Genomic DNA, 24,653 nt, shown 5'->3' on the forward strand with positions numbered 1-24,653 from the left:
TGACCAGTCCAAGGTGGGTTTTTTCGGAAGTAGTACAGGTTGCAGAGGAGCCACCATAGGAAGCAGTGGCGGAATAGCTGGGGCTGCAGGAGTCCGGGGTGCGGTGGTGGCCTGAGGTGACTCTGGTATTGGAGGAGACTGTGCCATAGGGCCGATGTGGCCATAGAGGTCAAATCGCAGGACCCCAAGTTAATGGCAGCTCGGAAGGAGGAGGGACAGAGGCATGAGGACCTTGATCAGGTCTCTGAAAGAAGCCTTCATAGGCTGAGGGTCTATGTAATCAGTAATTGGAATTTCTAGAAAAGCAGTCCCCTGAGGCCTACTGAGGGTGTAATGAATGAGGCGAAAGTGTTGCCCAAGAATTGAATACTGGCTGCCAAGAGGGTTGGTCCAACCACAGGTCCACAAAGTGTAGTAGATGGGGTGGGGGGGTGTGACGAATGTTGCCGGCCTCTTCTGTAGGCGCGGACAATTGCACTCGCAGTTGGAGTAAAGCACTAGGAGAAAACGTGGGCCTGTTCACACTTGTGCAACTAGACCCTGCAGTCGCTGGCTCCAAAGCAGTGAATCCTTGTTTCATGGGCCAGGTCTGCCACATCAGGCACAGATGAGAGCTGTGTCACCTCATTGACTTAAGGAATTTTGGACACTGGCTGATACTTTACACTTCTAGGCGGAGCCAGTAAACCTTTCGGAGATTGAGGGGGCTGTGGTTTTTTGCGGCAACTGTCTTTTTATTTAGCTCTCAAAAGGTTCCTTGTGCAAGTCCGACACTGAACAATTTCGCCCCTTCCTGGGGAACCTCAGGAACCCTTGTGAGGTGCAGCTTATTGACGCCACGGAAAATGAAGCGTGGCCTAGCAGGGGCTTGGGGAAAATCAGGGCTTCCATGCAGGAGGCAGAAAAAATGGCAGCGGCAGCACAGCTCTGGGTGAGGTTACAGATGAAGGGCCTGCTTTTCCCGACTCGTTGCACCGTCGAATGCATCAGGGGGTCCATGTGTGAGGTTGCGCTTTACAGATGCGCCTAACATGCTACAGGTGTGCCCCACTCCATGGCTGCATCACAGTCCCAAGAAGATGCTGAATATGGCAGCGACACAGGCAGCCAGCTGTAGGACTGGTGACCCCATACACAGCTGGGTGACGGCCGATCAAATGGAAGCAGCATTTCAGTCTGGGCTTGACCTTACAAACAAGGATTATACCAGGCCTGGAACAGCATTAGCAGCCTGCCCACTAACTCAGAAGGACCATGCGTGGCAATGCTCGGGAAATTATGCTAGTACCCCATAAATTGGCAAATGGACAAATGACAGCAATGGAATAAGCCCACCTAATACTTCGTCAACAGTCACTGCCAATGTCCCATCGTCACCCCAGACTTGTCCCCATCCTTCACAGTTTCTGGTGGATCCTCCAGCCGCCCTTCCACTTCTACTCACAACACACTGAACCGGCTCAAGGACAGTATTAAGCACTATGCTACATACATACAAACCTTGCCAAACATCTTCATGAAATCAAGAGAATTAATGCAATGCATGGGGCCGGTTATTGGATTGAGGTCAATGATTTAAATGCTGAATCTATTCTGAATGACTTGCCCACTAATGAATCATGGCACTTAAATGGCATTTTGAGGAGTAGAGCAAATGTAGCTGTGGCTCTACCTTGAGGAAGGCTCCCATCAATATGGCCCTCTGTTCACCATTATTAAGTAAAGAGTTACTGGAGAGAGACTGCAGGCTCCAGCACCCTTCCCCAATCAAATCCTGGCCACCATGTGCTGCCCACCATTACCTCCCAGGGCGCCATGCCAACCCCTCCTCCCCCCACCATGCCCATACTCACATCGTCCTTAATCATGGTCTGCGCAGCCTCGGACATGACACTGATGGCATCATCGGTCTTCTTGCGGTTGATGAAGATGACGCCAGCAAGCCAGCATGCCAGGCCAGCAGTGCCCGCGTACATCAGCTCCCGTTTGGCAATGGGCACACAGCGACTGGGCAGGATCTCCATCATCCCTGCAAAGGGGCAGCATGGGAAGAGGGTGAGCCTCTGCAGCTCAGGCACACATTTGTGGGTGGTAGCTAGGCACCCAAGTGGGTCCGGGTGCAAATGTGCATGGGTGGGTGCGACCAGGATAACTGCCAACATTGTGACTCTGCAGTGCTGCCAGTGTAACCAGGTACCAAGCATGTGGGGTCTTTCTGTGCATCCAGGGAATCCATGTGTGAGCCGGGGTATCTAGCAAGCAGGTATGCTATGAAAGTAAGCAGAGTGCAACTTGGAAAGAGTTGGGAGGATTTGTGGGGTAAGCAAGGCAGCTTTGTAGTGGTGCAGCCATGATCCCCAGCGAGAGGTTGCGCATGTGGCCGGGTACCCAGAGAGCAGGTCATCTTTGGGTGGAAGCAGTGCATTGCTTCAGCAGGTGGGAGGATGAAAAAGGGGCAACAGTGTACCACCACCACAGATGGCAGAATGAAAAAGGGCGCTCCAGTGGCAGTAGGATGAAAGGGGGAGATGGAGTAGCAGACCACCTTAGCAAGAGGGGTGTTTTGGCAGTAGCAGAGTCCTTATCGAATGCGGGGTGGGAGGCACTGGACAGGGCCATGGTACCTACCTTGCAGGTGCCACGTCCTATTTGGTGAAAACAGGGGATCTATTGTGCAGATGGGGACCTAAAGGCACAGCCACCAGCAGGTGGATCTTAGCAAATTCTGACAATGACAGCAAAAGGTGTGAGAGAGCGAGAGCGCGAGAGAGAGCGAGAGCGCGAGAGAGAGAGAGCGCGAGAGAGAGAGCGCGCGAGAGAGAGAGCACGCGAGAGAGAGAGCGCGCGAGAGAGAGCGAGAGAGAGAGAGGGCGAGAGAGAGAGAGAGAGGGCGCGAGAGAGAGAGGGAGAGAGAGAGAGAGAGAGAAATGGCCAGAGTATGTGCAGCAGACAAGTAGGGGGATATAACTAGGTACCTACCAAGCAGGTCCAGGGAGCTCTGGTGGTTGGACACCACCACATACTGTTCCTTGATGTTGAAGTTCTCCCAGCCTCGGACCTCGATCTTGATGCCGTAGAGGTATTTAATGTGCAGTAGCATAAACCGTAGGATCCTGGAAGAGATGGGCAAAGGGAGAAGATAATTCGAGGGTTAGGAGAAGATCCATTTACAACCAGTCATATGACATAGGGTTTAAGTTACTTACCTGTAACTATTGTTCTCCAGCATGGGTCTGGCATGGACAGATCTGTCTGGCAGACTAGGACCAGCATGCGCATCCAATCAGGGAATGGCCCGGCTTTGTGAAATATTATAGAATGTACTTGGTCTCCAGCTCTAATGTCATGAGGACTAGTTCTAGACGCTGCAATCGCATGTTGGAACCCCACACAACCATCATTTCCAAAGCCACAAGTTTCGGAGAGTCCAGTCTGAACCAAGGCGAAGCAGAGGCCCTTCGGCTACAAACAATCTGGCATAACTCAATCCTCACTGCTTCAATCGCAAAGATCAAGAAGGGTTCACGTGGGCCGAGAGCTCCTCGACATTATAGAAAGGCTACAAACCCTTTGAACTATAGATCAGGGCTACAAGCTCAAGCGGCTAGCCATGTACACAAAGTCACTCGCCCCATAGTTGTGCACATGCACACCATTTCTTACTCGCCAAGAGTGAATTCTCACTCTCAGTGGCCAGTGGGAGATGCACGCTTTGTGGCGTTGCCAAATGACTTCTGCAAAATCCCAAAGAAAAGCACAGGTTGGAACAATACAAAGAAAGAAAGGAGAACACCCAATTGCTGGAGAGGATGCTGAGACGTGGGACTCAAATGGTCTTCCCAAGAGCTGTGAAAGCTGTGAAAAGCTCTACAGCTGTTGGAATGCAGCCATCAACTTAAAGTAACATAAGAGGTGTATTTTTTAGAGCTCAAATTCACCCTCAGAAGGACATCTTCGATAACCGATGTTTATTGTTACCAAACTTAATGGTACTCATTTGATCAACCTCGAAAGGATTATGGGCTGGGTGGACCTGTTCTGATTCGAACCTGTGAACTAGAGGTCAAACACAGGCCCCTGTCGTGGATGCCTTTATCCACTGAGCCACAGACCGGCCAGTAAAAGGACAAGCTCCCAATCATGCATACTCACAAAAAGCACGCACAAGAATCACCTTGCAGGGCATTACATAAAGGTTTCAACACATACGTCAAGCATAGTGCCTGTTGTAAACCGATATATATATATAGATCTTTTGTATTTGTTTATTTGTATTGCGCACCTTTTTGAAGAAAGTGGTTACAAAGGTTAGAAGCGTTAACAAAAAACAGCTTTCCTCAAGGGAAAAGTTACATCTTAGTAGTACAGAGTGCAGGTCTTAAGGTGTAGGCATGATATAAAACAGCCTAAGAGAAAAAAGAAACATGATATAGACAAGAATGTAGAAAGGTTACAAGAGAGATCCCTAGGTGATTGGTCAGCAACAACATATGTCAAACAATCACTGTGTCTGGCTGCAGTATTGCGAGGGGTAGGAGAAGGAAGTGCAGGTCCCACCTTCCCGTAGGAGTTCCATGAGGTTTAGGAAGATAATGCCGAAGCATCAAGTTCGTGGAGCCAAAGTTTGTTTTTGTTTTTAAAGGAGTAGACGGAGGGTTCTGTTCTGAGGGTGTTGGGTAAAGTGTTCCTAAGTTTGGCCGCGAGGACTGGGAAACTAGAGTCCCCGGCTGTCTGCAGCTTGTAACTAGGTATAGTCAAAGTGTGTACTTGGGCAGACCTCAGTGGTCTGGTTGTGGTGTGCCGCATGAAGCGATTGGTCAAGTAAGCAGGTGCCAGGTTATTCTGGGCCTTGTGTGTTAGAGCAAGGGCTTTGAGAGATATGCGACGTGTGACTGGGAGCCAGTGTAGATTACGTCTTGTGTCAGAGATGTGTGATCTCCTCGGGACATTAAGGGCCGGACTGATGGCATTGTTCTGAGTGACCTGTAACTTATCCAAATTTCTTTGGCTAGTTCCTAAGTAGAGGACATTACAATAATCAATTTTGGACATGGTGAGAGTTCTAGCAAGGATGATACAATTGTCGGTTGTCAGGAAGGGTCTGCAGGCTGTGATGAGTTTGCAGGTGTAGGCCGAGGTGAAACCACAGCACTCGTTTGTCTGTTAAGGGACAATGTCGAGTCTAAGTAGATGCCAAGTGTTTTTGTAACATTGGACACTTTGATAATGTTCCCATCAATAGTAAAAGATTTGTATTCTGGATTAAGTTTGGTGAGCTTGGAGGGGGAGCCTAAAATAGGTAGCTCTGTTTTTTCATCATTAAGGCAGAGCCCATGGTGTGCCATCCAAGCCTGGAGGCTGTGTAGACTTCATTGAGTGCTTTGGCATTGGTTACATAGTCACTGGTGATATGGATGAGTATCTGGGTGTCGTCCGCATAGCTGGTGTAAGAGACACCCAGATAGTCAAGTATACCAAAGAGCGGTTTAGTGAACACATTGTACAATGTGGGAGAAACACAGGAGCCTTGTGTGACTCCACGCGGGACGTGTGCTGGTTCAGCTGAGGCAAAGGGAGAGAAAACCCTCATGGTTCTATTAGCCAGAAAGGAACTCATCCAAGATGAGGCTGCGTCTGAGAAGTGGGCCGCTATTTTAAGGTGGTGACATAGGATTTGATGGCGAACCGAATCTAAAGCTGCTGAAAGATCAAGGAGAAGCAGGAGTGCCTGCTTGCCGTTGTCTTTCAGATCCTCAATTTGTGTTTTTAAATCAATCAGGGCTGTCTCCGTCCTGTGTCTAGGTCGGAAGTCTGATACCTAATAGATTATTTGTTTCGAGGTAATCCTGGATTTGAAAGAAAGCCGCCCGGTCTTGGATTTTAAGTAAGTAAGGCACTGTGGTAATGGGCCTATAGTTGGATGGGTTACTCAGGTCAAGTGTGGGTTTTTTAATTAAGGAGATGACCCACGCATCCTTGAGGTTATCTGGGACAATACCAGATTCGAAATGAGGCCTTTATGAAGGTGGTAATGAATGGCACGAGGTTGTGCGCAGCCTCCTTGATAATGGGGGCAGGGCAAGAATCCCCTTGGCAGTTAGATGGCTTGAGCTTCTTAATAATATTTTCAACTTCCTCAATAGAGAGAGGTGCAAAGCTAAATGGTTTGATGGAGTGATTGGGCGTGGGGATGTTGTACGAAGGGGGGGTTGCCTGCAGAATCCGAGAGCTGGTTTCTTTTAGCATTGATTTTAGTTTGAAGCTTAGCGATTTTGTCTAATAATGCCTTTTGGATGTTAGAGCACCAGGCAGCATCAGGGGTGCATGCGACAGGAGGGGCTAGTGGAGTCTCCAATTCCTTGAGGATCTTAAAGAGTTCCTTTGTATTTGATTGTGCTAGCAATATCCGTTTGTTGTACACATCTTTTTTGGCGTCTAGTATGGCTTGTTTGTAGGTAGAGGAGGCAATGGTTAGGTTGTTTTTATTAACTAGTGATGGAATGCTTTTCCAATGAGCCTCAGCTTTTCTTTTCTCCTTGCACAGGTCTCGGAGATGTGGGGTGAACCAAGTATTGAGCTAGAGGCAAGGTTTTTGTTTGCGCAGCTTTAGTGGTGCATTGGTATTAAGGGCCTTTAATATGGCATGATTATACGTGTCTACTATGACTGTGCGGTCGGTGCACGTGGTTGGGGCCCTGTTGAGCAGTGGGAGGATAAGTGGGAGAAGTTTCTCTATCGTGAAATCCTTCTTGTTCCGAGTGTGGATAGGTGGGGCAAAGTTCGGTTTGCCTGTTTGTGGAATGGAGTTGATGGAGAAGAACAAGTTACTCTCTTACCTGGTAACGTTCTTTCGATGGGATGGTTCGAGGACGTATTCCATATCTATGACAGTAATCACCACAGCTGTGCTGCTTCGACAAATCTTTCTGCGTCCTGCGTCGATGACGTTGATACGCCGTCCTCGAGGACCTCCTCCGACTGCCGACGTCACCAGATGTTATAAGTAGGATGCACGACGCCGATAGCCTCAGTTGTAGTTTTTTCTCAGAACGTGTGGCACCAATCTTCTGCCAGTCTGACCACATAAGCCTTGCGGAAAGGTAAGCTGCAATCGCATAAGAAATTCTGTAGCGGGGAAGTCAGGGAGGGAGGGATATGGAATAAGTCGTCGGACCATCCCATCGAAAGAACGTTAGAACGTTACCAGGTAAGAGAGTAACTTGTTCTTCGAGGGGATTGGGTCCTCCTCCGACATATTACATATCTATGACAGACTTCCAAAGCAGTACCAACGTAAGGAGGTGGGAAAAGAATTTAGAATATAGAAATTTAGAATGCCCAATCAAATTGCAGAGTAAAGGACTAGATCCTGCCCACTGATAGAATCGAGGGAGTAGTGACGTACAAAAGTATGGACCGAAGCCCAGGTGGCAGCATCACAGATGTTACGAATAGGAACACCCCTCTGCAGGGCAGTAGTGGCAGCCATACCCTTGGAAGAATGGGCCCACAAGCCTACCGGAGGGTCTTTACCCGCCAAGCGGTAACATTCAGAAATTGCCAAGATAATCCATCGAGACAAAGTCTGCTTAGTAACAGCTTGTCCCAAACGCCTTCCAGCGTAACCAATAAAGAGTTGATCGTCCACTCTCACCCGGGACATGCGTGAAATGTAGAAACTTAAAGCTCGCCTAGGATCTAACCTATGGAGCCTCTCCTCGTCCTTACCAGGATGCGGAGGAGGATAAAATGCCGGAAGAATAACCTTCTGCCCTAAATGAAATTCCGACGCCACCTTCGGAAGAAAGGAAGGACAAACTCTAAGGACAGCCCTGTCCTTATGAAACACAGTGAAGGGTGGCTTAACTGAAAGTGCCTGTAACTCACTCACTCTGCGAGCGGAAGTGACCGCAACTAAAAATACAGTTTTAAGAGTCAACAGTCTCAAAGTGCAAGAATGTAAAGGCTCAAACGGAGCACCCATTAGAAACTTGAGAACAAGGTTCAAATCCCACCGGGTACCTGGAAAGGTGACAGAGGGAACACATTAGTAAGCCCTTTTAGAAACTGGGAAATTAAAGGAATTTTAAAATAAGAACACTCCTCAGACGAGCACTTAAATATGGACAGCGCCGCCAGGTAACCTTTAACGGTACCCACTTGCAAGCCTCTGTGGGCTAAAGAAAGCAAAAAAGACAGAACCACATGAATGTCACATGAAAAAGGATCCACATTCTTAACCCTGCATCAGTCGCAGAAATTTCTCCAACGGCAACGGTACAGGGACTTTGTCGCCGGCCATCTGGCCGAAAGCACCACCTCCATCACGTCTTCAGGGAGGTCCCAATCCTTATATCTCAACCTTTCAGAAGCCAAGCGTGAAGGTTGAGGGATCCGACCTCTGGATGGAGAACCTGACCCCCTCCCGTGAGAGCAGATCGTCTTGGTAGGGAAGACAACGTGGAGGGCAGATGGACAAGTCGAGAAGGTCCGGGTACCACGTCCTCGTGGCCCATGCCGGAGCAATGAGGATCATCCGGGAACCGAACCTCCGTAACCTCTGCAGCACTTGCGGGATGACGGGGACTGGAGGAAATGTGTACAGCAGTGGTAATGACCACTCCACTACGAACACGTCTCCTAAGGCTCCTCTTGGAGGAAATTCCCACGAGCAGAACCTTTCGCACTTCCGGTTGACACTGGAGGCGAAGAGATCCACTTGAGGGGTCCCCCAAAGGGCAAAGATCTCCAGGAGAATCTCCTGAGCCAACTCCCACTCGTGGGAGATCGCGCTCTGCCTGCTCAGAGCGTCCGCCGTCTCGTTTTCGTCTCCGGCCAGATGAACTGCCGAGATCGAAATTTCCTGCTGGATTGCCCAGAACCAGAGCTGCATCGCCTCCCTGCACAGAGGAAGTGACCCGGCCCCCCCCCCCTTTTTGTTGAGGTAGTGCATGGCCACTGTGTTGTCCGTCAGAATCAGGACATTCTTTCCTTGCACAGTCGGCAGAAAAGCCTTCAGGGCAAGCCTGACGGCCCTCAACTCCAACAGATTGATATGGAGTCTGGACTCCGACGGAGACCAACGACCGCTGACTGTCAGTTTGTTGACATGAGCTCCCCATCCCGTGAGGGAAGCGTCCGTCACGATCGTCACCTCCGGCCAGGGCAGCCAAAACGGAGCCCCCTTCATCAGATTGCCTTCGGCGGCCCACCACAGAAGGTCCTGGGCGACCGAGGGCGACACCTGAACAGGGTCTGACATCCTGCCGGAGGACTGAGACCACTGGAGCTTGAGTGCCCATTGCAAAGATCTCATCCGCAACCTGGCCTCTGGCACCAGAAGAATGCAGGATGCCATGAGGCCGAGCAATCTCAAGAACTCGAACGCAGGGAGACTCTGGGCATGTTGGAACTTTTGTACCATCTGCTGAATGTGATGAGCCCTCACATGGGGAGGAAAACACTGCCCCAGGGACGTGTCGAGCACTGGTCCGATGTACTGGAGCCTCTGAGTTGGCGTCAAGTGGGACTTCTTAAATTGAGGGTGAAGCCCAGCTTGTGGAGGGAGTGGCAGGTGATAGATGATCCAGGACTTACTCGGGAGAGCGAGCCCTGATCAACCAATCGTCCAGGTAGGGTTAGACGTGAATCCCCCCTTTCCTGAGATACACTGCCACCACTACCATGAGCTTGGTGAAGACCCTCGGGCGGAGGTCAATCCGAATGGCAGGACCCGAAACTGAAAGTGCGAGTCGCCAACCGCGAACCTCAGGTACTTCTTGTGCTTTGGGTGGATCGGCACATGAAAATAAGCGTCCTTGAGGTCGAGAGACACCAACCAGTCCTGAAGTTGAAGGGCCTGGAGGACTTGAGAAAGAGTAACCATCTTGAACTTGTCCTTCTTTAGGAGTTTGTTCAAACCGCGCAAGTCCATGATGGGTCTCAATCCCCCGTCTTTCTTCTAAATCAAAAAATAAGGGGAATACCATCCCTTGTTCCTCTCCGCTACAGGCACCAGTTCTATGGCGCCTTTCTCCAGCAGGGATTGTATTTCCTGCGCAAGGAGCGGATCCGGACTCTTCAAAGAGAGACTCCCTGGTGGATTGTCATAAGGCCTCTGCCGAAAGAGAAGACAGTAACCGTGGGCTATGATTTCCAGAACCCACACATCTGAAGTAATGGCACGCCATTCTACAAGACGTTGCGCCAGCCTTCCCCCAACCGACGAACCATGGGACATGGCCTCATGACTGAGCTGAAGCGGCTGCAGCGTTGCCTGAGAGCAAGGAGGCAACTGCCCGAGCGGCCTTGGCACCTCGAGTACCTCGTTTTCCACCTCTGGCACGGTAGCCCCTTTGACTAGCAGCTCCTCTCGCTTTACTAAAGGATGAGTAATAACTAAAGGAACCTCCCCTCCATTGCTGTCCCCTAGGACGAAAAGACGGAGGTTGGCGAACTGCAGCGCTCAACGACTTCGCTGCAGCTTTTGAGGTCTGCAACCTCTCAAGGCTCTCGTCAGCCTTGCTGCCAAAAAGATGTACACCATCAAAGGGCATGTTGAGGAGCCGGGCTTGCACATCAGGAGCAAACCCAGACTTCCGCAACCACGCAAACCTGCGTATTACAGTACTCGCCGCCATGGACCGGCTGACGCAATCTGCCATTTCCAGACCCAAATGAACGGCCTCACACATGGCATCCTTGCCATCCTGTATCATAGCAAGAAAACCATCCCGTTCGTCCCCTTCGGGAATATGTTCAGCCGCTAAGGAAACACAGTTCCACAGAGTGTGCGTGAAACGTGACAAGGCACATATGGAGTTGGCTGCCTGAAGAGCCATACCCCTTGAAGAAAACACTTACTTCGCCCAACCATCAAAACGCTTGTCATCCCTACCAGGAGGGATGGTAGGATACTACGCCTGCTTTGCTGGGGCCGTTGCCGCCTGCACCACCAAACTCTCCGGAGTGGGGTGCGTGGTCAAGTAGCAGGGGTCGCTACTGGCTGGGCGGTATTTTCGCGGCAAAGACTTGCCCACTGCCGGGAGACTCTCCAGAGCAGTCCAAGCCACTGCCACCCTCCTTTGCAGAGCCATATGGAACGGCAGTACCGGGTCAGTTGGGGGACCTTGGTCGAGGATATCCGTCACGTCATCCTGCAGAAAATCCCCTGGTGGAGCAGACCACCCCAAGTACTCGGTGACCCTCGACATAAGGTGCCGGTACGAGGACTCGGCATGGGTGCCAGGCTCAGGCCTCAGAACTCCACCACCAGAGAGGTGTCCAGACCACTGGCGTCGTACAGCAACTGACGCAGGTCCTCCATCTGGCTATGTCCAGAGAGAATCTCGTCTAGTACCGTATCAGGAACCATCCCATCTTCAGAACCCTCATCCACCTCAGAAATATAATCAAGATGGTGGAAAGTGGGCACAGAATGGGGGACAAAGACATGTTTGGCCTTGGCCAGAGCCTTTCTAGGGGGTTCCACCATGCCACGGGGTACCTCCGACAAAACAGCCTCGAAAGGCGTCGAGGGCGTTGAGTGAAATGGCGTTGATGTCGAGCGCAGTGCCGACAGCATTGACGGCTTCGACACAGGCCTCGAGGGCGGAGCCACGAGCGTGTCTTTCGACAGCCTGGGCACCGATGGTGTCGACGACTTCCTCTGAGGCGGAGCCTCGAGAGTCCCTCGACGACCTCGGCACCACAGGCATCGCCGTCTTCTTCGAAGACTTCACAGATGCACACGGTCTCGAGGGCGTCGAGGACCGGGACCTGGAATGGGCATGACTAGAACGATTCCCCTTGTCCGAGCGGAACCGTTCCCGCGAATCATGCCGCCCAGCCGAGCCCGAAGGCGTACGAGCGGTGTCTCTAGTACGGACACGCCCGACCCCACTCGTAGGCGCGGACGGAGTGGTGCCCTGCGATTCAAGAATCGCCAACATTTTCTTACCGAAGGAAGCCCATTCCTCCAGAGTCACATGCTTGGTGGGATAAGCAACCCGCCGACGGGCAGAGTCCTCAGACGAGGATGGGGAAGGCAACCGATGACGGCGCTTCCGGGAGTGCCTCGAAGAGGCAGAGGAGTGGCGGGACCCACTCCGGGACCGAGACCCCTGAGACCTATGACGACGATGCGGAGAGTTGCCCCTCGAATCGTCCGCCGAAACCCCAGTTGACCTCGACTTCTGGGGCTTGGACATCTTACCGACCGACAGCTTCTTCTTACGCTCCAGCAAGGCCTTGGACGTAAGCGACTGGCAGTCGACACAATCATCCGTGTCGTGGGCCTCCCCGAGGCACCAGAGGCAGGCGTTGTGCGAGTCCATCACCGACATCTTGGACCCGCTGTCCCCACACTTCTTGAAGCCCAGACACGGGGTGGAAGAAGAGGAAGACATCCCGATAAACTTCACAGCGAACAGGTTCGAAGAACCGAAAGAACAGAAACTCCAAAGAGTCGAGGCGCGCCGAGATCTCCAAAGCGAACACGTTCACAGAAAAAATGGAACCGAGGCTAGGGGCGTCGTGCGTGCTACTTATAACATCTGGTGACGTCGGCTGTCGTAGGAGATCCTCGAGGACGGCATATCGACGTCATCGATGCGGGACGCAGAAAGATTTTCCGAAGCAGCACAGCTGTGGTGATTACTATCATAGATATGGAATATGTCGGAGGACCCAATCCACTCGAACACATTTTTATGATGATCAGACCAAAAGCAGGGGGTCACAGAGATCATGTTAAGGGAGCAGTTCAGTTCATAGACCCAGTCAAGGGTACGACCCTTGATGTGGGTAGGCTCTTTGATGTGTTGGGTGAGGCTGAAATCAGTTAGTGTGCTTGCTAAATCAAGGGCTTTAGTGTCGTTCACATCCTGGTAACGTAGATTGAAATCGCCAAGTAGTAGGATCTGTGAGTTGGGCATGGTACTAGTGGCTAGGATGGATGAGATGTCTTCAGAGAACGAGGAGATAGGACCTGGGGGCCTGTAGATGAGATGCACTGTGACGGTATGATTAGGTGAGATTGGTAATTTAATGTACAGTAGTTCAGCAGAAAGGGATCCGCAGGCTAGGGACAGATCTAAGTTCAAGTGAGCACTTGAAAATGAAGGCTAATCCTCTGCCCTTGGTTTGATTGGTGTGACCGTCACACCTGCTTATAGAATAGTTGTCTGGGATAGTCAAGGACAGGGCAGGGCCTGCTGCCGCATGCAGCCAAGTTTCTGTAACGGCTAGGAAGTCTAAATTTTCAGTTATGATGAAGTCAGCGATATCTAGGGCATGAGCAGGGAGGGAGCAGGCATTGATGAGCACGCCTTTAACCTTTATGTCTTTGGCAATGCTGGGAGCCAGAAGGGCTGATGCATTTTTGTTGAGGGTTAGCCCAGTGACTATTTTTGTTAGGCGCTGATGATTTGTTATTGTGGTCCTGATGATAGGACAGATGGTGACATCTGGCAGCTAGTCTCTGGTTTCTGGCTTGGGTGGCACATGGTTGGCTAGAGTAAGTTGGTGTACTCTGTTTAGCGGACAATGGATGATTAGCCTTGTGAGGCTGTAGGGGACTGTTAGCTACGTGTGCCTGAGAGAGGATAAGGCGTGGTGTAGTGCCAAATCTAACGTTACTCGTGTCAGACACGGTGTGGCGACTGAATGGGGGAACTTTACTGCTGAGCAATGGGGTCTGGTTGAGGTGTACATGGCAGAGGCGTGAGCCTAGCCTTAAGTTTATGCTGTGGGTAGGGCAAGGTGGGTTTGGTTGAAATGTGTTGTAACCAAAGGGCCGGTGCATTCAGGTAGGGATTAGAGATTGTCATAGGGTCGGGAAGATTTGAAACGTGAGTAAGTGTTGTGCAGGTAGTAGGTGATAGTGAGTGATGGTGGTGGTGCTAGATATATAGGTGCCGTGAGGTGTCCAGATCAGGACCCAAAGGGTGAACAGGAGGTATGTTATGTACTGTAGTGCAGGTAGGTGTGTGGGCTTCGGTATGAATCTGACAAAGATAGGGAGGATAACTGGGGTACAGTGCATTTTACCAGACTAGTCAGGAGGTAATAAGTACAGCCAATCCTACATAGGTTTGGTAAGATTGCCATGCAAGGTACCACATGAACCAAAAAAATAGAGTGTTGGCTACCGTGTAGTCAAACTAAAGCAGAGTAAGCAACAGGTTAAACAAGCAATGGCAACAGTTGTACCCTAAGAGCAAGAGGTAACCATAGCAATAAGTCTGAATGCATTTTGGGTTCTTTTTTTTTATTAGAAAGTTGTTTTAATCAAGTAAACTTGATTTTTCAACAAATACAATTACATAATATTGTTAAAACTTCATTGAAATGATTTAAACAATTCTAAAAAGACAAACAATGAAGTATTTTTGACAATTCAATTTGATCAAGTCAAACCAGCAGAATAAAGCAGCAACAACTCTACTTTTAGACAAAAATAACAGTAAGCAATGAGATATCCAACTTTGTTTAGAGGGTAATCACAGAGAAGAGAGGCATATGATCATAATTTGCTCTGGGTCGATCTTTTATCGGTCAGTTTTAGACTATACAGGAAATTCAATATAGCATATCTCAATGATTGGCTGTTAGTATGAAACAACAAGTCCCACAATCTGTCACTAGTGAGTATTATGTGATCCATCAACAAAGGTTTCATATACTTGATTCTTTGCATGAGTAACGCAGGACACACTGAGCATAGTTGTTTCAAAGTTTCTGAAGATACCTTACAAAAGCGACAGAAACGCTCGTTCTCAAATATTAGTTTGCATTTATAAAGTAATTCGTTTGTAGGCTAAAGATTCAATCGGTAGCGTAGAAAGTCATCCCGCAGGCGTGGACTGGGAAAAAGGGCTAAGTAACTTTCGACTGTACCGTAGCGTTTCAGATTAAATGGAGTATCTACAAAGACCTGATATTGGGTACAGGCGCCTCGCGTCTGTATCCAATCATACTCCCATAATCTTATTTTTGCTCGGTTCGGATTCTCTATTAATAGTGTTGTTGTAAACCCGGTTTCACTAATGATCTCCTGTGCTTTTTGCCTCCAACCAAGGGGGAATGCATCCATTGAATGTAAGAGATACTTTGCAATAACTTTAATTAAACCCGATTTCTTGTCTGCCATGACACATTTCCTGTAAAGTGCACACATTTTCCCTTTACAAATGGCATATAAAGACACTAGTCCTAATTTGTGTCTCACGATACACATAGGATAGGAAGGTGGTAAAGGCAAGACTCGTTTCCAATAACGTTCTTCTATGGCAGTCCAGTAAATATAGTTTTTTTTCAAAGAAGCCTCAACTCCATAAGTTATTACTGGAACAAACTTTTGCTTGCATTAAACAACTATCGGAACCAAAGAGAACTTGCAATATTTGGCTTTGATTAGGCGGGTTTGGGATACTGCTGTTATAATCTTTTGTTTAACATGATAATCATGAGCATTAAGATTCATGTTGTTTGTAACAAATGTGCCCAATATATGTAGGATGGTACGGTTTCCAAAGTTGTACATTGTAAGGGCCATTGATGATTAACACATCGTTGTTTTCTCGTGCCGAATTGGATAACCTTGGTTTTCGCTATGTTAACAGTTATACCGTTTTCCACAGTATAGCGATCCAAAGCATTCAATAGGACACGGAGGCCATTCGCAGTCTTCGAAAGTAAGACCATATCATCGGCATACAACAAATGCCTGATATGGATGTCATTACGTTTTGGAGAGTCGGTGGTGAGTGAGGAAAAGACTTGTCTTACGTCAGAAATAAAGAAATTAAATATAGTTGATGCCAAGATACAGCCCTGTTTGAGGCCTCGAGCAGTCTCTATTGGTTCCGACAATAGACCTTCACCATTCAATCTAACCTGTATAGAGGTGCCCATGTGCAACTGGATAATCCACTTTAGGATAAACCAAGGACAGCCTTTGTCCATAAGTTTTTTATATATTAGCTCACGCGGAATCGCGTCAAACGCCATGCGAAAGTCATGCATAACACTTGGCATCGTTGACGCGCCTGTTGGATGACGGAATTTATTGTGATGACATTGATGGTGGTGCCTAAGCCAGGTAAAAACCCTGTTTGAAATGGATCTCGAGAATTACTCAAGTCAAGCCAAAGATTGAACTGTCTTAAGACTAAGCGGGCAAAGATTTTTCCCGGGCAATCGAAAAGGGCGATGGGACGATAGGCTGTAGGATCGGCCCTATCGCCCTTTTTAAAAATTGGCAAAATGATAGAGCGCTTCCATGATTTAGGGATTTCGCCAACATTGAAAATGTGCTGAAAAATCTCATGGAGAATAGATGCCCATTCAGAAGGGTGATCTTTGAGCATGCCATTATGGAGGCCATCAGGGCCAACCGCTCTGGATCTGCTAAGATTTTTATACAACTTAGTATATCTGCCTGATCTATTCTGAAAATGAGGGGTGATTTTATGTTCTGAAATTCCCATAATAAATCTGGAAATGGGGAACGATATATGATGTTAAAGTGTTCAGCCCATTTTTCACTTGGGAGTGCAGAAGTAAGCACAGCAGACTGTAGTCTATGAGTGGCTGTATTTAGGCAATTCCAGATACCACTAGTAGATTTTGTGAGCATCTGTCTCAACATATTCTCTCCATCTTCTTGGTATCGCAAACACTTATGGCCTTTCAGCCAATGTCGATATCTGGCTTTCAGAGACCTTTTCATTGTTGGCCTACTAATAGCTGGCTCGTCCCTTAAGGTGCGTATGGCTTGCCTTAGCTTTGCCTTTCTTTGCTGGAGTTCAGCATCATAACTATACGTGTGCTTATGTCTGATGCTAGAGTCGGGCATTTTACTTGCCTGAAGTTTTGCATCGTGGTGACGTAGCACTGGGGAACTCTGGAAGATAGAGATCTATGGGAAATGATCAAGTCCCTTTTGAGCTGATTCAATGTCATTGGATTCCAGCATAAGCGGGTGCCACTGTTATTCACTTTAAGAGAGTATGGATAGCTGTTTTGATTTGATGATTGTTGCCCCACTGGAAAACCAAAGTGCATGACGTGTTTATTGTGATCGCTCACTAATGAGGGAATCACATCCATAGACTGCACCTGGGGTAAACATTTCTTGTTTATATAGATATAATCTAAAATTGCCTGCCGTGAACTGCATGACCAAGTTACACGGGCAGGTACATCACCAGCCACAGTATTATCTACCATAGCATACCCCCTTTCTTTCATAATAGTGCACCACGTTTGCTCTGCGGGCCTGGACCTGCTATTGACCGTTGGCAAAATATGTAAGTTTTGGTCACCAAGAACAATAGAGCACCTGATGCTAGTGTCAGCAATTATTTTATCCAAATGGAAGGTCAAGTGCATGAAAAATATCTCATCCGTTATATTCTGCCTACTCCAATATATGTTAACAATGGCTAGACTCGCCATACCCCGAGTTAGTTTAACTACTTGGAAGTACGGGGATGAGAAGGGATACTGGACCACTTTAAAGCCACTATCATGTTTAACTGCTAGCAGCAAGCCACCAGAGGGGCTTCCCATGGATTTTTTGACCGAAAATGAGGGAATAATTGTATGCGAAGCACAAATTGGAGCAGTCATGAGCCATGTTTCCTGCAAGGCTACAATATCAAATCGATGCAAGTCACTTGTGGCTGAATTTATAAAGTGGGTGTGACCTCTGGTGTTCCAACACAGCAAGGTAACAGCGTCTTGTTTGAGAGTTAGTTATGATTGATGCACATACTCTTGGGGTCCCATGACTAGGGAAGCATGATAGGGGGTTAGACTTTGAGATGTGGCAAGCTGTTTTGATTGGTACGTCAAGACTTGGAATTTCTCCATTTTGTCAATAACTGGTTTAATATTTTTAGACAAAATGAATCCCAGGTTAAATAATGACATTCGCGCCTGCCACAACATGTTAAACACCAAACCTGAACGTACATGTATCGTAACTTCCGACAAGTCATCTCGATTGACAAACTCTATAAATTCAATGTCAGTGGTGGATAGGTCTTTAAGAGTCACAATATCAGCACAGATGTTCAATATACTAGATCTGTTAAGAACATACGTTGGAAAAGGTGCTGCACGACATTTCATATTCAATGAATATAATTGCAGTTTACCAGTGGAACACACATTTTGAGGACTCACAATTAACTTCTGCATACTTGTTTCACAAGGCATGGGGCTGGTCAGGGCCCGATTCGGCTGTTTGATATTTTAGAATTTTGTTGAGCCATATCCGTTTTCAAGGAAAGAGCTGCAGAAGTTAATTTATAGTCCTGACTAGTGAACTTCAATTCTGAAAAACAAGATTCAATGGAGGATTTAATGTATTCCCTTAGATCTTGTTTTAAAGTTGGAAGTTGAGAGACGGATTCCATATGCAGATCATTAGTTGGTATAGGATTTATTACAGAGGTTGCTTGCATCTGTGCAGATTTTGCAGGATCAGCTACAATAGGCTGCACATATTCTGCCTGTGTGTCAATAGGCAAGCATGCAGTAGCAGGCTTTGAAATAGGGAGTTGTTCAATGTGACTCCTGGGTGACTGTGTGGTTGGCTTCATCATGCCTTGTGTTTGATTTAAACACGATGGAAGAGTTAATTGCGAAGGCAGGGAAGAATGAGCAGTATAAGCATTAATCGAAGCTCGTATTTCTTCTCTTAATTGTGCAATGACTGATTCAACATGTACACTGGAATCTGGTACGGTGGCTGCTGATGTGGATGGAATGGCGCCTGTTAGGACTCTTAGATCAGGCGGCATAAGCGTCCCAGAACTAGGTTTGGTTTGAAACATGGATAGAGCCATGACAGTGGGAGTGACTGCCTGCTTTGCTAAGGCTATCAGATCAAGTGGTTGATGTGGTAATGTCGCTGGAATTACATTGGTTAGAACTTCGGGGACAATTGGCATTATAGACTTTTCTAGTCGAGATGGAATTTTAATAAACTTTCGGGAATTCTCATTTACTTTTATACAAGATTTTGTTTTTTGCACAGTTCTTTACATTCTTTTCCAATATTTCCTCGAGCGACGAGAGGTAGAGGATTTGGATAAGGGATTGGGGACAGTTGGAGCAAATAATTCAAAAATGCTAGCAGAGTCTTTCCGGGGAGGTGGAGAATGACAGGCATTAGTAGAGTCTGCTAAAACATTGGACTTGTCTTTCTCAACCACTAATGTTTGTGCAGGTTGAAGGCACCTGTTCACCTGGATCTGATTGACAGAATCTACGGCCATTAAATTGATAGGATTTATTGATACATTATGTATAGAATTTATATTTTCATCTTGATGGTCCTTATTGAAATATTGCTCTATGAGCATTGATTGGCGAGTAACCTTATTGTCTAGGACCTCATACAATTTTGCAATGGTTAATAAGGCAGTGTTCATTGCACTCAAGGTGTTATTCAGAGCTGGGGCCTCCCGAAATGAGAAGCACTTGTCCTGTGCTGTATCTATAAAGAATTCTGATGTCTTGTCGTCTTCTCAGAATCTTGTACGACGAGGAGTAGGCGCTATGAAGGATGGCGATTCATTTACAATATCAATATGGGATTTATTCAAGTTAGCTGATGGTGAGGAATTAATAGGAGTGGATTGTGGTGAAAGAACGTTTTTAGCAGGAATAATGGTAATATTATGTGAGAGCTCTTCCTGTAACTGTATTAGATCCCCTGTATTTGAACATATATATAGTACGTCAGATGTGGGACAAGAGGAGTTGTTAGACAAATTCATAAACTCTAGGGCATCATCATCGACCTCACCCGTTATGCAGAGTTGCTTGTGAGCTTGGCGTAGCCGCACTTGGGCAGCCACTGAGCACAGCACTGGTTTCATAGGGAGTGCTGTGGTTAGTGTGCCCTGTGGTTTGCTACTGGTAATTATATCAGTAGCTAAATTAACCAGATCGGGGCTGGTTAGTTTCATGTGAGCATGATGTGGCTTATCTCGACGCCTGGGGGGTGCGAGGATTTTCTGATCGAACTGGCCTATTAGATTCAGGCACCTTAGAAAGTATTTCAGCCACGGCAAGTGGCGATTCTTGTTCCCCACCGTTGGTCATAGCTGGGGGAACCATTGGGGCCTCTTGAGACGCAACATTCAATGTCTCACCTGGGAGGGTTTCATACATACGATGACAACCTACCCCAGATGAGAGGGATTTTGAACGTTGATGCTTGGGACCAATGGAAGTTGCAAAGGGTAAAATTGACTGTTTTAATGATAAACCAGCCACCGTGCTCACATGACCCACCATATTTTCAGGCATGCCGGTTTTCAACGCAAATTTACGAGCTACCATGGTAGTTACAAAAGCCAAAGAACTGATTAAATATCCTGCGCAGTGCAATTACTCGAGGCGCTTATTAAATGCAAGATGCCCGGAAGGGATCAAAGAGAGACTACCTCTGCAGTCTCCCGATAGGGTAAGTCGCCACCAGCGCCTAACAGCCGCACAACAGCCAATGGCCTTGGCTCCGGAAGGGCTTAGCGCCGCAAGGGTGGCTCGGGGCTTGCTAAATAGCCGGCAGAAAGTCTCGTGATTGGTCACTTGTCACGGACTGACCCCGCCTCCTCCAGGAAGTAGGGAAGTGCACGCACGGCAAGAGCAGCGCTCGCAGTGCCGTGTGCTGATGCTTCCAGTTCAAACAGTGATTTGTAAGTAAAACGAAGCTCCACAAGGCAAAGTTGTACATTTTAGGTTCGCTGGCGTTACTATAGCATGTACAGGCAGCAGGTGACATAAAACATTTAAGCAACAGGAAGTATCAAATACGAAGCAATACGAGGATACTGGGCCAAAGCTTAATTAGATCAAAGTGGTCCTAAGAGTTAACATGTAAAACATGGGAGCATGCAAAGACAGTGGCCCTCATTACAACACCAGCGCTAAACCATGGCGCTATTAGCACAATGGTTGGTGCCGGTGTTGTAACGGGTCCGCCAAGGTTCAATGGGGAATTACCACCCCATGCCAAGGTTGGCGGGGTGGTAATTCCCATTGAACCATGGCCCTTCCCCATTCCCATTTTCGCCCCATAGGGCTCTATGGGAATGGGGAAGGCGCCGAGTATGGTACCGTAAATTAGCACTAAGGTCCCTTTGCGGGTCCCTACTTTAACGGCTGGTGTAGACCAGCCGTTAAGGTCGGGTCCCGCAAAGGGACCTCGTAATCAGACGCTAATGGGTTAACGGCGCTGCAGCCTTTCACGGAGCCGTTAACCCATTAGCGCCAGGGTCGTAATGAGGCCCAGTACGTGTGTTCAGAAAAGGTCACAATGGTGGTTACAAGTCGATGTGAAACGTAGCACACATGATATGTGCCATGACATTTACAATGGGTATTGGAAACGGCAGTCAAGTTTTGCCAGGAATTCAGCTTCATGAGGCTCTTGGGAAAGAGGAGCCCCCCCCACCCCCCCCTCCGCCCCCTTTCCCAGACTGTCACTCTCGGGGTGAGAGGAGTTCTCTGTAGACAACCCTTACCTGGAGGTGACCTGCACTGCCATTACTCATCAGACACTGGGGTCTCCACGGGTGGAAGCAGACTGAAGGCTAAGTGGATGCCATTGGCAACAGAAATGAAAAGGCTGGGACATAGGGTGACCAGATTTCCAAAACGGCAAACCGGGACTGCCAACAACATAAAAGAGGGACTACCCCATTGCAGCCCACAAATTATCGCCCCTACCCCAAAACGCCCCCACAACCACCACCCAATCCTATTTCCAGCCCTTCTCCTTTCTATAAAATGTATATGATCTAATTTGTGTAGTTTTGTCTGTGAATCATGGCATTTTAATTTATAACAGGCGTTTGCTCTAATTGATATAACCTGGCTTGCTGTACGTGTTTTCCAAGCAAGTCTCTGTGGTACAGTCAGTAAGTGTTGCGACTTGTACCTCAAAAGGTTGGGGGTTCGAGCCAACCCTCCGACTTCAAAATTCTACAAATTTCGGGGAAAAAAATATTTTAATGACTGTAGCCACCCAACACTGCAAACCCCGGACGGGGTTTTTATAATGCTAAAACCACCGGGACCCGGGACGGAGGGCGATTTCCCCGGGAAAACCAGGACGTCTAGTCACCCTACGGGACACCATCATCGTTGAACACAGAAATCACGGTCCCCATGCAGACAGTCTGCCTTCATCACAGCCAAACCAGACTGCAGCTCCGAATTATGGAAGGAAGGGACAATAAAAACAGCGTGTACAACTCCGGACAGTGTCCTCGAGTACTACACGGCACCTCCTTCCCACATCACACAACCGGTTTTTCAAGATGTCAGGTGGGCCAAGCGCGGCCGCCCACTATTTCCATCCCTTCTCGCCCCTTTCCAAATTCTCACGTCAGCAACAATTTAGATAGGATTGAAAGAAGATCCGTAGTGAAACCTGTCCGGACAGCAGGGGTCTGCAGCAGGGAGGTCTTCACACTGGGAGCTGCAGACTGGAGGGCCGAAGGCACCCGCTCCGGGCCTCCGCCCCACTTGCATTCCCCATGGTCAGATATCCGTGGCCCACGGCAGGCAGTAATGCTATTAAAGCACCTCCATGGGACCCGGGTCTGCTGGGACCCCTGATCCCATCAGAACCATGGACCTGCCTGGGTGGAAGTACGGGGTACAGGGAAGGAATTGGGCCGCAGTAAGACAGAGAAAAATTGTCCCACCCAAGCCGAGGAAGCTCTCTGCCCTTACTGTCTCCTGGCACAGCAACATGCTGCGTCTGAAAGTCGTCCTTCGGTCATCAGGACAGTCAGTCCATGCTCAAACAGTGGACGGTCCAAAACGTTACTGTCACTGTGAGTATTCCGGCAGATGACATGAGCACCATATCCCGTGTGCACTCCATGCTCGGAAGTAATGCACGTTTTAATTAGTGCTCATTCTGATGCTCCCAAAATGCACTTCGTTTTTATGCAAAGCAGCCAGCATCTATTATTCAGGGCACCCACATTATCCAACACCTTGCTCTGCCCCGCCGCCCCAGTCCCACTGACATCACTGACAAATCACCCCCACCTGCTACCCCCTACCCTGCTTATGAAGGAGGGGGGGGCGTTCTCCCAGTACACCAGTACATTTAGTCCATTTCCAGCACTGAAGGCGACGCTCCAATCCATGCTTTCCAGGTTTTTGTTTGGAGTAGTAGCGGCCTCTTTTTTTACTTACGGAGTAAAAGTGGGTGGTGTGCCACTTCTTTAAGACTGCAGGGGGCAGGGAAGTGTACATATGCAGGTTACGCTATTATCTGATAGAAAAGAAGCTCACAGTAGAGTCTTGCCGTATTTGGGCTCCAGGATAAAACCGCAAGCGGCCACGTGGTCCATTTGCAGCTTCAGGCAGCGCACGGCCTGGCGGAGGAGGGAGGGGGGAGGGGAGGGGCCGGCTGGGCGCGTAACATTCCACCTCTGATGGGGCCGCTGGCGCCATCTGGGCATGGTTTGCTCCCAGACCGGAAAGTACATCTGCCCCCCCCCCCCACCGAGGACAGCTAGGCCTGGCGCTTTGATGTGGTGTCATTCCCAGGGCAGAGGACTGGGGCTTGGAAGGGGGCCACTCAGAGGAAACCGTGCCAAGGGTGGGCACTGGAGTGGCAAAGCTACCCTGAGTTTCCGTTGTGAATGAAGGAGAGTGGGGAAGGGGGTGTGAGCAATTAAAGCGGAGAGCAGAGTTGTGTGTAAGGCGACGTTGCTCACAACAGAGAGACCAGGAGAAAGGCAGAGCACAAGGATAGGGCTACAGGTGGAGAGGCAGACATCTGGGAGGAGAAGGCAGGAGGAAAAGGCAGACATCTAGGAGAGGAAGAAAGCGCAAAGGAGGGACAGGAAAGCGTAAGAGAAAGAGAGCGAAACAATGAGAAAGGGCGAGAACACTGACGAATGGACAGAAAGTGGAGAAAACGGAGGGGTGGGGTGAGTCGATACCAACGGAGGAGAGAGAAAGAGACACCAGAATATCAAGGGAGCAGAGAGGGCAGGATGGTGTGTTTGGTGGTTCGGAGGCAGCCATTTTCCCAGAGCAAGGCATACCTGCCTAACCTCCGGAATTTTCCCGGAGACTCCGGAATTTTAAGCATTTCTCCGAGTCTCCGGAAAAATCCCTTGAATCTCAGGAATTTTGAGATTCTTTCCGAGTCCCGTCATATTCTTCACCTGATTGGCTACAGGCGGCAGCCAATCAGGTGGAGAATATGACGGGACCCGGAAACGGCGCGAAATGTTCGTGCCTACTGCCTGCAACACTATAATAATAGTGCTTCCAATCTATGTCATTGGATTGTAAGCAGTATTATTACGGTGGCGGTGCCACGTTCATTTTACTTACCATAGCACTGAAAACCATTCATTCAGTGCTATATTCAGCAAAATGAAGGCGGCGCCGCAGCCGAAATAATGCTGCTTTCAATCCATGTCATTCGATAGAAATCAGCATTATTTCTGCTGCGGCGCCGCATTCATTTTGCTTATTATAGCATTGAATGAATGAATGATTTTCAGTGCTGTGGTAAGCAAAATGAACGTGGCAACGCCGCCATAATAATAGTGCTTTCCATCCAATGACATGGATTGAAAGCACCATTATTTCGG

At 48.5% G+C, this 24,653-nt stretch overlaps 1 protein-coding gene across 5 annotated transcripts in view; it reads right to left on the reverse strand.

The window, feature by feature from the left end:
• AGPAT1 (1-acylglycerol-3-phosphate O-acyltransferase 1) overlaps nucleotides 1-24,653 on the reverse strand; it is a 485,786-nt gene that overhangs the window by 62,448 nt on the left and 398,685 nt on the right. For all 5 annotated transcript variants that reach the window (XM_069634940.1, XM_069634937.1, XM_069634936.1 and 2 more), the window contains 2 exons: nucleotides 2,980-3,113; nucleotides 1,854-2,029 (listed from right to left, as the gene is read on the reverse strand). In XM_069634940.1, coding sequence (XP_069491041.1) covers nucleotides 1,854-2,029; nucleotides 2,980-3,113 — 310 coding nt within the window. The remainder of the gene's footprint in view (nucleotides 1-1,853; nucleotides 2,030-2,979; nucleotides 3,114-24,653) is intronic.

The sequence above is a fragment of the Ambystoma mexicanum genome, chromosome 13 (assembly GCF_040938575.1).
Source record: "Ambystoma mexicanum isolate Mex_15411 chromosome 13, UKY_AmexF1_1, whole genome shotgun sequence".
In the NCBI taxonomy this organism is placed as follows: domain Eukaryota; kingdom Metazoa; phylum Chordata; class Amphibia; order Caudata; family Ambystomatidae; genus Ambystoma; species Ambystoma mexicanum.